This window comes from Trachemys scripta, chromosome 9, assembly GCF_013100865.1.
Source record: "Trachemys scripta elegans isolate TJP31775 chromosome 9, CAS_Tse_1.0, whole genome shotgun sequence".
NCBI classification, from domain to species: Eukaryota; Metazoa; Chordata; order Testudines; family Emydidae; genus Trachemys; species Trachemys scripta.
Window position 1 is genome coordinate 11,664,357 of NC_048306.1, and position 13,911 is coordinate 11,678,267.

Genomic DNA, 13,911 nt, shown 5'->3' on the forward strand with positions numbered 1-13,911 from the left:
GAGGTGGTAAGGCCTTGGGGGGGGAATAGGGGATAGATGGGAGGGGGGTGTGGGAGGAATTTGGGATATGCCTGGCTGCGACAGCGAGAGAAGGAGGTGACTTTCTCCAGCTCCAGGAGAGAGACACACACCCCCTTTCCCAGCCCCAACTCGGGGGCTGCAGCGGTAGGGGAGAGGGCACATCCATCGCATTAGAAAGGTAAGGCTACTGATCTTAAACTATGAGTTGTGTGCTTTTATTTGTAGAACAATTTTTTTCATATATAGCGTTTTTATCCAAAGCACTTTACAATAGTTTGTAGCGAATGGTACAAACATTTGGAAAGATTAAGTGGTCTGCGGAGACCCTCAGCAATTTTCAAGTGGTCAGCGAAAAAAAATGTTTGAGAACCATTGTTCTAGAGCTTGCAGATTATCTAGTAATTCTTGCAATAGTTACTTAATGGACACGTACACTGACTGGATGTGTGTTTATCATCTTAATACTTTCAATTATTTAAAAAGGTACAATAGTTCTTAAAATTATATGTACCATTGAACAGCCACATGGAATTTTGTAATACTTCTGCCACTGTATTTCAAGGAGTGAAATATCAATTTAAAACATATTGATGAAGGGTGCAAATCGCCAAGTTAACATACCAGTTCTTAAAAATAGCTGCTACATTTGCATATCATCTACAACTGGAGTTAGAGCTTTACCGACCCCTTTTTAGGTTATCCCATCTACCTGTTTTTGCTCTTGAAATACCAGCTTTGATTGCCTCTTTCTCCCATGCCACCCCTTCTGTAGGCAAGCTTGTCAAAAATCTTTAAAGCTACTTCGTTCTCCATTAACTCCCTTCTTAAAATTCCGCTGCTGTGGTGCATACAAAAAACAGACATCTGCTAGGCTGTTGTGAGAATTGTTACAGATAACCTATGAATTAGATATTCAGGTAACTTATGCAATATATCATACCTCCACCCCCTTTCTCCACCCCGAACACTTCCAACTTGTTCCACACACTTGTTGTGGTTTGTCTCTTCAATTGGAAGCTGTTTGGGGCAGAGACTATCATTTCCTGTACTTGTAGCATAGTTTATAATGGGTTTAGGCCCTCAGCACTACTTCAGTACAAACAGTAAACGTGTCAAAATAGTATTACCTATTATGTTATGGGTGTTGCATACTACCTATTATGTGTATTACTATCTAACTGATATTTAGTAATTTTTTTGGTCTTTGAAACACCATTCTTCTCAGATATGGACATGAGGGGGAAAAAACCAAACAGTTTTGGGATTGTGGATGGAAAAAGGAATGAGAAACATTGAAATATCTGGTTAAGGTCCACCCAGGAGAATTTAGTAATAAAAGTGGTTATGTACAAACATACACAAGTATCAGACAGGCCATTTGAATATAGTTTTATTTACATTTTCATATTCAAAGAAATTCGGTACAAATCATGAAATATTTACAACATTTTTAATCATACTACACAGAAGTAAGAAAATGCATTGTTTTCTCCCAAGAGATTCAACAGTAGTACATTATTGCTGTTCTTTAGACTAAATTCTGTTAGCATTAGTATTAGGAACAAAACCACAGAATAAAGAATAAAGACACAAAATAAAAATAAAGTGCATTATAGATGTACTTAGTTAACTTTGGTGGATGAGGCTCTAGACTTTGTACTAAGGCACCCTTGTGTTCCACTCTCCCCAAATATTAGAAAACTATCAGCAACAATTTATAGCTTCATTTACAGGATATCAGTTGAGTCATTGCAATTTTATCCAGTTTGCTAAACTATGCAACCTCTCTCCCCCCCCCCCCCCCCAATATTCAGTAGCACTCTTTACAACCTGTTGCCTTACCATGTTCTATTCAGTGTTTGTAGACCTTCACCCTCAGTTGACAGTCTTCAGCATTTCAGACTCCCACAAAGTGTGGACTAGCAAACATTGCTGGTGTTGCAGCTATTTATACAACCCCTGAGCCATAGGATAGCCTTCAGACTCCATTTAACAGTCCACTAATTCACAAGTTAGAAGTTTGAGAAAGTGAACAGGGTATTTAAAACAAACAAACAAAACCAACAAACAGCACTTCTGGAATTGTTCCCTTTACAATATTGTGCAAGTCAGACTTGACCTGTTATTTAAAACCCTTCAAATAGGTTTACGAATATATGTTGCATTATATGATGGATTAGAACCTTTACCTCATCTGAAATAGGTTTAATATTCCACAAAAATTTGTGGGGCAGGGGAAGGTTGATAAGTATTTAGTTTGTAATTCTGTCCTATTAATTTGGTGCAGTGACAGTTAACATGATCATTGCTTTACATAAAACAATTAAGTCCAGATAGATTTCTATTACAACCAGATCAAAATTGATCTTTATATTAAATCTATGAGCTCCAAATCAAACAATTCCCAACAGAGACAGCTACTACAGGAGAATCCGCTTAGTACAATATTTAAAAAAAGCAGCGTGTTTTCACAGGCTGAATGGAAATGTCGCTGCACAAGACTGGCTGGGTTAGGAAGGTTTGGTTCAATGTTAAAATCAGATGGTTTTCTTCATACGTTCCTCTGAGAGTTTTATCTGAAGAATACTTGCACTAAATTCCATACGGAAGATAAAAAGGTTTAAATTAGAAGAAGGTTAAGTTTTCAAGCCATGTAATTGTGATCTATTAAAAAAATTTCATTTCATCCCAATATTTCCAATGCAACATTGCTGCTACAGAGTAGTTCATTTGTTATACTGTTTGACGTACATAACGACCACAATTGGCAGTTTGCTACAAAGGGTTCAGATTCCACATTGCTTGACAGATTTTTAGGATTTGATTTCTTGAACGCGTGTTTCATCTGCTTCAAAGCTTGGGTTGTCAAGGTGAGGAAGGACCTCCACTGCTGGAGACTGGGACTCATTGTTTACGAGATGCAGATTGTCATCTTTTAGGATGAAACAAAAGAAAAAAGCAATTAATAAATAGCTTTTGGTTCACTTAATTATCCTACACTATATACTAACTTTTCCTCTCTGGAGCATCACGCTCTCTATACACACACCTACTTGCCATAAGCTAACATGTTGCAACTGAAATGTTGCTCTGTACCCCTACATGAAGTCCAGACCCTTCTGGGTTGCAGTTTGCCCTCTCCCCACTACCTCACCGTTGGCACCTTTGGGAATAAAGGATAATGCCAACTACTTTTGTGTTAACATCTCATTAAGTACACCCAACATGGGGGAGAGTGCCAGGTTATAGTTGTGTGGTAGATCCTTGATAAGAGAAGCTTAACAAAAAGTAGCAGGTATTGTAGCCACACGCTAGCTAGAATACACTAAAACTTAAAACAAAAGAAAGGGAATATAAATGCATAAAAGAGCTGGGGGGAAATGCAAATAAATATTAAGTGGCAAGAAGAAAGTAAGAGTTAAGCTATTTCAATCATTTATGTAAATACACTGAAGTGGCAAATGTTTGGCTGTGCAGGATGTAAAAATGTAGCCTTCAAGAATTTGGAATAAAAGAAAAGATCCACTTATCTAGTTTGAGCAGAGCACACTAGCTCTTGTCTGAACAATTCTACCTGCATTTTCCAGGGCAAGACACCCAACAGGTGGCAGCAAATACCATGCTTTCCCATTGTTTCGGTTTCTAATTATTCATTTGAACCATTTCCTATTACACCTGCAAAAAAGCTTTCTGCTTGTTGCCTTTTTCAACATTACTCTGGAGACCATTAAAAAAAAAAATTAGTTTTTCAGGTGGGAAGAGCCCAGATAAAGCAACAGCAAAAATACTGAGCCATTTGGGAAGTTGAATTTAATAGGAAGATTAAACTTACAAATCACATAAAGGATACAAGTACAGAGCAATTTCGCTACGTTTTCTATATCTTTTCTAGTTTAAAGACAGTTTATTTCTGTAAGGAGAAAGTATGTTATTAATTATTTTGTAGAAGAGACTATAAATATCCTTTGAAAGATTTATAAAGTCACGTTTTTTGTTTTCTATTCAAGTTGGGAAATCTAAAATTCAGTACGATATTTACCATTTCTATTCATCAGACAGCACTGCATCATTTAGAGTACAGGCAAGTCTCCTCTTACGCGGGGGTTCCGTTCCGTGGTTAGCGCGCAAAGCGAAAACCGTGTATAGTGAAACACTCATTGAGTTCAATGGCGGGCAGAATCGCCCGCACTACAGATGCAGTTTTTATATTGTTTTTCTTTTTTTTCCCTGTTTTTGCCAACCGTGCAAGGCTGAATTTGCTCATGTTAAATGTGCCTAAAATGCGACTTGCCTGTATTACACTAACTCTTCGTAAGTCTTCCCTAACTAGTGCAAAATTTCAAGAATGTAGATTCATCTAGTGATACTGAAGAAACTATATATTTGACATGGAAATGTTACAAGGGCAGTGAGACGTGGGCCAATCTAAGAAATTCCTTTGGATCCTTGGAATCCATAGTTTACTAGTTAAACTTAGATTATTTGACCTTGTTCCTCAATAGGATCAGAAAAGACTAGTTTCTCTTAGCTCTCTTAATGCAGCACAAATGTTAGAAAGCAGGAAACCTGATTGACACCAATGTTAAATTAAGATTTTCTTCATAAGAGTCCTGGGCTTAACCAAACACCATTAAACTTTGTGGCCATGAACAGATTTTCATATAAGTTATATATTCTCAGGTCTAATATTAATACTAAAACTTGTCAAGCTCCTTCCCAGTGTTAATACACATCTAGTATTTCGGATCCTACTCAGTGCATGGTTTCTTAACCTTTGCTGCACAGAGAATTCAGGAAGGGGAGCAGATGGATTTCCCTTACACGAACTTCCAGCGTTGCCAGTTATACTGGCCAGCTGACTTTGGTGAGATGGCACCTTGGGCATGGATCTAAGCAGAAGTTGAAGTTGAATCCACTGGTGTTTCCCTTAACTTCAACTTCCACCTCAAGAATGGAGTCCTACCTTTTGTTTTACTGGTTAAGGGCCTTCTTCAATACTCACATAAGACCTATATTCCTATCAGACTTCTTTTTCTAGGAAGATTTTTTACTAGACAACAATAACCTTTGACTACTAGCCTTCACTAGAATTTGACTGGCCGGAATGCACTCTGCTTCTGCGTAGGGGCGATTTAAATAGCCATACCAAAACAAAATTGAAGTTGTCCTGCAGTATGAGAACGTGCAATGAGGGGCTAATGGAATTTGTATAACAAACTGACACAGGGATCACTGAATACTTACGCTCTGAAGATGCATGTTCTAGAGTTGGCTCATCTGTGCCTTGCACTGAAGCATAGCCAGATGATGCAGTCTCACTACGATTATCCTCTTCATTAAGTGAAGCTCTATTTGATACTTCATTGGACACCGTGGTCTGGAAAGACTCTGCTCCATCTTCTATATCCACCTTTGTAAAGTCAAATGATTTAAAATAAGGTGCAACTCTAATTGTCCACTTTATCTATGAAGCTGTAACCTGCCCAATACAGCTGTCATATTAGACCTTGTGTCTATAGGACAAGTAGTGCAACATGCCTGCTGCCTTCTTGTAGCAACCCTCCTGAGTAGCGCACAGTGAAACTAAAGGAGATAAAATATGGAACATAGGCTCATGGGCTAAGCAACTATCAGCTTGAAGAAGCAGCCTTCCACTGGGGTCCCTTTCAGGGCCAGTGCCGCAAACCCTGGTGCTAGGCCTAGTTCTCAAGGTGCTGCTACAGGACAAGTTAAATATATTTTACACACCCAGCAGAGGAGAAAGCTAAACTGACACGATCTAGTGACGCAAACTGGAAGAGGTTCAGATACTTGTTACCTTGTGTACCCCTGTTCTCTGCACTTCCATTCCCCCTTCCTCCAAAAACACACAATATAGTACAGTTGATTTCTCAACAGTGTCTCACTCGGGCACTTCTCTGGGTCAGAGGTGCTTAATAATAAACTGACAGTCTCTGATAAACACAAGCTCCCTAAAAGTATGTTATTAGAAGCCATCTGCTGAAGGGAGGAGAGTGATCTCTGCCAGCCTTCTTGTCATCTAAAGACTCCTGGGGATTTAATTAAATAGCTGCAGGGGTGGTGGAATGGAGGAAGTGTTAATTACCTGAATCTGCCAAAAAATGCAGGCCAACCCCACTAACAACTAATTTATTGCAATAAGACTTGGAACTCTCAAATGCACACATCTGCTAGCCTGGCCTGCTATAAGCCCCACCCAAAAAGGTTTGTGGTTAAAAGCAGCTACTAACTCTTTTCTGTTACACTTTAATCTACAACAGAGCATGTCACAAAACATTTGAAATAGCCAATGAGCAGCGACTAAGCCATGCCAAGTCAGCAGCAGTTTTCACCAAGATGTTAGTCTTCTTTACTGTTTCAAGTGTCACACAGTAATATCTTACTATAGGAGACATTCAAAGTCTCAGAACTTATTCTCTACATTCTAGGAGTAGCTTAAAAAAAAAAAAATCAGTTGGTTCATCACACTAGCACTTTAACATTTCTTAAGTCATTTGTCACCAGGAAAGCATGCTAACTTACCTCAATTCCCAAAGCTTTGAGTATGTCCAATTTGCACATAGGACACGTCCTGTGTTCTAACAACCAGGGATCAATACAAGTCTTGTGGAAGAGATGGCTGGTAGGAAAAAAGTTAACCATCACTATTTCATTCTTAACACTCTTTGGTCATCATCGAGCTAAATATTTTACTTAACCCAACATTACTGAATATCCCAATAGCTCTCATAGCATCTGTTCAATACCATAGACTTTTAGTCCCCCAGTAATACACTGCAAATGTTTAAGACAGATTTACATTTGTCGCTGCTTACTTTAGTTACACCAACTACAGGTAAGGGAAGAGTTAAAGGTGATATTCTCACTTTGAACAGTAACATCCTTAGAAAGTTTAGGGGCCTTTATATTTTTAAGGTGCAACTATGAAGAGATCCTGTGGTACTGGATGGATAAGACCTAGACTATAGAGGAGAAATTCATGGAGTGTTACAAGAGAGCTAACAGACAACAGTTTTCAGTAAAGCCTAAGTAGAGTGTGTGTCCAAAATAGTTAAACAGCTCCATCAATCACTGTAGAATAACTTGTGGTTCTGTTTATTCAAGTTCAAAATAAGCCTTTTGAAGTTTGTTTCCCGGAGATCTGGAAAAGGAATGCTTACATATTAACAGATATTAAGACTAGTTAAGGACAAAATTAACTCTTCCAAGACATGAGAGGATCACACATGCCTTGTGTTGCTTCAAGTTACATAAGTAGTTATTTGAACCAGTTGTTGCTTATGACTAATCTATAACTGTTTGAGCCTGTAATTGCCATGCCTGGTGCTTTCGTTAGTTTCTCTGTTTAAGAACAAAAACAAAAACACACCTTACTAGAGCAAGTCAGCAGGTCACCTGTATCACACCCTTTCTTAAAGCTTGTGTGTGAGCACTAACTTCCCCAAGTGGATAAACCCTGAACTTATATAAGCCAAGTTAACAACAAAGTCTATACTTCACTCCTAGATTTAAGAGAAACATATTTTTCACTCAAAGACATAACTCCTCTGCCCCCGCCACACTTGTTTCTGTGAAATCTAAAAAACCTCAGATAATATCATGCCCTCATCCTGATGAGGAAGACTGCATCCCTATGTGCATACCGTGAGTACACATGGCTGCACAGACATACAAGTACATAAAGTGGGTGTATACACAAGGACTACATACAGTAGAACCTCAGTCATGAACTGACCGGTCAACCACACCTCATTTAGAACCAGAAGTACGCAATCAGGCAGCAACAGAGATAAAAAAAATACAGTACTGTATTAAACGTAAACTACTAAAAAATAAAAGGGAAAGATTTTTAAGAAAAGATTTGACAAAGTAAGGAAACTGCTTTGTATTTGTTTCATTTAAATTAAGATTGTTAAAAGCAGCATTTCTCTTCTGCATAGTAAAGTTTCAAAGCTGTATTAAGTCAATGTTTAGTTGTAAACTTTTCAAAGAATTACCATAGCGTTTTGTTCAGAGTTATGAACAACCTCCATCCCCGGGGGGTTCATAACTCTGAGGTTCTACTGTAGTACACTACATGACTAATACATACGTATGCATGAAAGTGCCTACCACATGCATACTGAATTGGTGATGGATCTGGGTTAGGAGAGGGGGAATGGGGAGATAAAAATATATGTACGATTTCATATTAACTCGTCTAGCTATAAGTGATTAAATTACTTGTCCTTTCAACCTTCAGTCTGGAGTGGAACTAAGTAAGGAAAAGGGACAGTCTCTAGAGTATTCTAGAGAGCAATCATAAGGTACTTGAGTAGATATAGCCGAGCTTGCTTATGGACACGGTCTTGTAGAAGAGGGTAGCTGACTTTTCAAGCTATCAACTTAGAGGTGTCTAAAACCCTGACTAGATGCCTTTTTACTCTGGGAAGTTGATCCATTGTTAAATACCACTGTCAGCAAGAGGTCCTTTGGACTGCTGCTGAAAGCTATTTAACTGCTAACCTACTTTAGTACTAACGAAAATGTTAAGTGTTCCTGAGACGTGCTTACTTTTGCTAACAGTTACACTGTGCCTGCACTGGACCAGGGAGATCTGTTGATAATGGCTTTTGTCAACTTCTTGGGGTCATCAAGGCTTAATGTAGAGCTCCTATTGCATGGTAGTAGGGCATAGCATGCTTACACAAATACTCACTTATGTAAGATTATATATAAAGATTCCAGCTTGTATTAGATAATGTATTTGACAGTTACATAACACAGTCTCTTCAATGTGGCTCTCTTCCTACTGTTGATGAGAGATCAACCATAACTTTGGATTTGTCCTACCTTCAGAACTTATTTCTCAGCCTAAACATTGGATGAATGCTATTTTTTTGCATGCTTCTTACACAAGAATTGTGTTTCCAGATTTTGAAAGCTAACTCCAGATCAGGCTAAATGCTCCTCTTGTTCCAAAGTTCAATTGCTGAAGTGGACCAAGTTCAGGATGCCTGTGTTGAATTCAGATTTTCTTCAAACTTTACTTTAACTTGTAGATCAAGAGCTGTACAAACCCAGGAAAGCTTCCAGATTCCACTGGTTTAGTTATTAGAACACTAATTTTAGCTTTAACTCAAAGAGAGCTGAACTATTTTGGCCAACCCTTCCCAAAATGAGAGGTTTAGGCAAGTTATGAGAAAGGGAAGACAGGGGATAGTTATAAATCAGTCTTAATGATAGAGAATGTAAGTAGCGCACACTGCAGTGGTGTTGTGAAATACCAACAGGCATAATAAAGCCAAAGAAAATACTAGCTCTTCAACACTGAGCTTCTGTAGGGAAAAGAAGACTAGGATATGCAGGGGAGATGAAAGAAGATACTGATAAGATCTCTGCAGAAAATATTTATAATTTTAGTTTGGTCATCACCTTATCTTGAGAGTGTGGAGGAAGTGGCAGCTATCCCATAACTAGTTTTAATGATAAACTTGCAGAAGAAAAATACGTTGCAAATACAGACTACACTCAAAAGTGCTGCCCATGAGGCACCATAAATCTCAGCAAAAAGCCTTGTTCATTTATACTTTGACAGCCTGGTTTTCAGAGGTGCCAAGTAACCCCAAATTCCAATGAAACTAGTGGGAGATGCAGGTGGTCAGAACCTCTGAAAAGGAGTCAAGCCATAAGACCTAAGAGTTTGGGACCATACAGTTTTATACACTAGCATAGAAGTGTTATGCCAATTTGATGTTAAAAAGGCTAGGAAATCCTTCACACAAGCTATGTGGTAAAATTCTTTAACCTTAAGAAATCATCATCTTCACTGAAAGTTATTACATGGCAATAAGCAACCTTTATTGCGTATTTCCACAATTTCTAATGTTTATCTGAAAACCTGACTGGGCGCTTTAAGGCTATTTTGGTGGGGCAACAGCTATAGTAAGATTAGACCCTGTTGCATCCTTTACTGTCTTTTAACAAAGGTTTTGGGAAGTACACTTTAGCATTTAAAATATACATCACAATTTAGCAGAAGATAACCTACTTGCAAGTTAAAATACGCACTACATCATTTGGTTTGTATACTTCAATGCACACTGCACAGCTATCGCCATCAGGACCAATTTCCTAAATGAAGAGTATAAGTCATTAGTTATCCTGAGACAGATTCATGATTAAGAGTTGCACACAGACTTATTCTGGAAATTAATCTCAAGATAAAAGTGTTCTAGCCAGAATAAGCTAGAACCGCTCTCAAATACAAATATATATGATGAATTACCAACCCAGTAGGTTTGACATTTAATCTGAAGCATTAAAAAGCAAACCCATGACTTAATCAACAGCAAAATATCTTGTTTTATCAGTGGACGGGTGTTTAAAACCTTAGAAAAGCCAAAAGGAAGTAAGTGTACGGCTACACTGCAATGCAGTGAGACTACTGGAGTGTGAATTGCAGAGTGCTCCGAAGTGTTGCACTTCTAGTGTCCAGTGTTTGCATTAACATAGTTCTGTTTGAAAGAGGACTAGGTTTAAACAGGACTAAATTAATGCGACTTGAGATACCTTTTAGTTCGCTCCAGCAGTGTCCATACAGGGCAGTTAAAGTGCAACACTTCGGTGTGCTCTAGAATTTGAACCCCCCACCCCATAGTGCTCACTGCGGCGTAGTGTAGATGCTCTCAGTTCCACTGAAGAATGACTTCTGAAACTTAAATAAATAAATAAAATTTAGTTGTATGCACTAATGCCCAAAGATCAGGAGCATTTGGCGCAACTAAAAATCAAAACACATCATTTAAAACGAAGCAGTTGGCTCGAGTTACCCCTGCCAACTCCCTTCTGTGACTGACATTATTACATTAGTTACATCTGCCAAAATCTCAGTGAGAATGGAGCGTATTTTGCTATAGACTACAGTTTTGCAAGTTATATGCCCTTTGGAAGGCTTGGGCTCAAAAATGATTTGAGTTTGCACTCCGGTTCACTTGACTTAAGGCAGGAAAATTTTAGGATATCTGTACAGCCAACTTTATCAAAAGCAAGAAGAGGAAAGTTTGGACAACGTTGTGTCAGATTACATTTCAAAAGAATATAAGGAAATTATTTTGTCAATGATACCTTGTCCCCCTGTTTTAACGTGCGCAGTTGTAGCTGTCCAATAGCTTTTTTGGCATCTGCTTTTAATTGTCTCTGTAACAAAAAAAAGGAGAGAAGTGTTGATTAAACTACAGAATGAATTTGCCTATAAATAATGACTAAAAAAATCTAATGTAACCAAGTCTCTCTCTATAATCCATAGATATTCAATGTGGCCTTTAAAGAGAAAGTTTGCCTATTTATGCATCAAAAACATTAAGAAAAAACAGCTGAAACTTAGTTTTTGGATACTTTATACAGTTGTGCTTTTAAGGGACATGCCACATGCTTTCCCCAAATAATGTTTTTAAAAAGGCTTTTCACTGAGAAAATATGCAAAACTTTTCAGATTTGTAAACACACAATCGTATCTTGATTAAGTTGCATCCGATCTCGCAGTGTCAACTTAAACCTTCAAATTAACTCAACCCAGAAGAGGAAACACTGTAGAACTCAAATCACAGGGAGTTCATATATCCAATTGCGGTGAATTTGTATTGTGACTTCCTAGGACAGACTGCCACTTAGGCGTATCTTGATAAAAGCAAAGTTCTTTACCAGTCAGCTCCTCAAATACTCTCAACACGCCCTCTGAGCCAAACCTTTGAAATGAGTTCATTTCATAATGTATACAGACCTCTCAGGAGCCTTGAGCTTCCTAGCACCAACTGCAACTGTACACTGAACAAGTCAAACAATTTTATCTGGCGACTGACCCAAGTTAGCATATGTAATATTTGCACCTTTGTGAAAGCTATTTTTTAATCTAAGCCTGTGGGCAGATTAGGTAAAACCTGTAGACTGTACTATCAAAGACTAGCCCTAGAAAACTTACAAGGTAGCTACAATGCCAGCAAAGAAGTGGGACTGCATTCCCCCTTCCCGCCCACCTTGTCAATCAACGTATCTGATTTTCTCAGGCTGCCGAGAGACAGAGGCACATACAAATGGCCAAAAAGTGGAAGCTTTAGCTTGCCTAACAGCTACTGTTAATCAATGGTACTGTGGAGGGTTCAATTAGCATGAAAGCCTGTATTTCTGCTTAAAATGTCACAAAAGTTTTATCTTCAGTAACATGCTGAACCTCTCCCTACTATGCAGGTAACTACTGGTTCAGGACATGAAGTCATAGCAGGCAGACCCAGCTACAGCGCTGCAACGATAAGGATCTTTATAGCCCAGGCAAGGTGGATCAAAGTTCGGCAGCAAACTGGATATTCTGCTACAAGTTAAAATGTTGAGTTTATCAATGTGTGAATGTAAACACAATCAGCACAGAATCTGGGCTATTATTTTCAGTTCTTAACTGAACTAAGATTCTGGTAGTGATAATATATAACCATTGTAGAAAGTCAGGAGGAGGAAGTCGCTTGAGTTTGACAGCTGAACGGGAGGGGCACTAAGGCCATGTCTACACTAGCATGGCACAGCTGGACCGATGCGAAGATCACATATGTAGCTGCTCCGTACTGATGGGGGTGCTCCCATCGACATTATACCACCTCCAACGAGCGGGACAGCATCTCCCACTGACATAGTGCTGTCCACCCCCCTGCTTGTTGGTGTAACTTATATCGCTCAGAGGGGTTCTCTCAAACCCCTGAGCAACAAGTTATACGATAAAAGCACTGGTGTAGACATAGCCTTAGAGAAGTGAGACGCAATTTGCAGTTGTAGTATGAGCCCATAAACTCTCTTTATACTAAAGTTATCAGTAGTGAATTAGTCAATCATTTTAAAAAGTGTTGTCTTTAGGTTTCACATGGAGCAAACGATTTATATAAACATGGGCAGCTCATGCATCAGAGTTATTGACTCAGGAAGGCAACAGGGCATCAGTTTGCATTACAGTCCCATTTTCAAAGTTATCTTTGCAACAAAAAGGGGCTAGAGGCTTAGTACAATTCTACAGCAAGGTGCAACTTCCACAATATACACAGAGGCCATGAACTCAGCTAGAACAGACTGACAAGTCACTTTAATTTTGTTTTTTAAAACAAAACACCTCAAAGCCACCACAAATTGATTTAAAAGTTTTTTTGTTGGTTGAATAAGAACATCCAGATAATGCCACTTTGCTGTTTCCATTTGAATGAAGACTAGTTGCTGCAACGTTAGGCAGAACAAAATCAGATACAAGTTTAAGGTGTTTCTGAGGTTGAGACTATGTGGAAGCATTCTCTGTTGTGGTCTTATGAGCTAGTCTGTATGATTAACAAATAGATGAAGAGCCTCAAAAAATATGACACTTCCACAGAGTTCTCATGTGGAGTATGGTACATTCAATAGAAGATTTAAGTATATAGTAATATCAATACCATCTATTATCTACTGGCCAGAACAGCGCGCGCATGCATGCGCATATATATATATGCATACACACACACACACACTTTATAGTTCTCTAAATCATGACAACTGAAAAAAAAAGACTATGTAAAATTCACACTAGCATCTAATCCACATGGTTCGTGTCAGGGTAGGCACATTACATGAATTTTGATTAGCTTTATTAGTCATTTTAAAACAAAATGTTTTGAGTTTGTCTAAGCAATAATGTTTGTTAAACTAATGCTCACAAACTACACTGACAAGAGCCAACTCTAACATCAACATTAACAGGAACAGTGGGTATGTGTAGGGAGATAAACCGCTAAGTCATGACCATTTTCTGGAGAGTTCCTGCTTAGGAACTTGCATCTAGATTCTGTGCCTCCATTTTCCTGCCTGGATCTCCACCTCAGA

The 13,911-nt window shown here is 38.6% G+C and overlaps 1 protein-coding gene across 2 annotated transcripts in view; it reads right to left on the bottom strand.

Moving 5' to 3' along the window:
• Positions 1 to 1,393: 1,393 nt before the first annotated feature.
• RNF128 (ring finger protein 128) overlaps positions 1,394 to 13,911 on the bottom strand; it is a 68,003-nt gene continuing 55,485 nt past the window's right edge. For both annotated transcript variants that reach the window (XM_034781946.1, XM_034781945.1), the window contains exons 3-7: positions 11,149 to 11,220; positions 10,073 to 10,155; positions 6,565 to 6,661; positions 5,266 to 5,431; positions 1,394 to 2,953 (exon numbers count right to left, since the gene is read on the bottom strand). In XM_034781946.1, the coding sequence (XP_034637837.1) occupies positions 2,835 to 2,953; positions 5,266 to 5,431; positions 6,565 to 6,661; positions 10,073 to 10,155; positions 11,149 to 11,220 (537 nt within the window). In that variant the 3' untranslated portion in view covers positions 1,394 to 2,834. The remainder of the gene's footprint in view (positions 2,954 to 5,265; positions 5,432 to 6,564; positions 6,662 to 10,072; positions 10,156 to 11,148; positions 11,221 to 13,911) is intronic.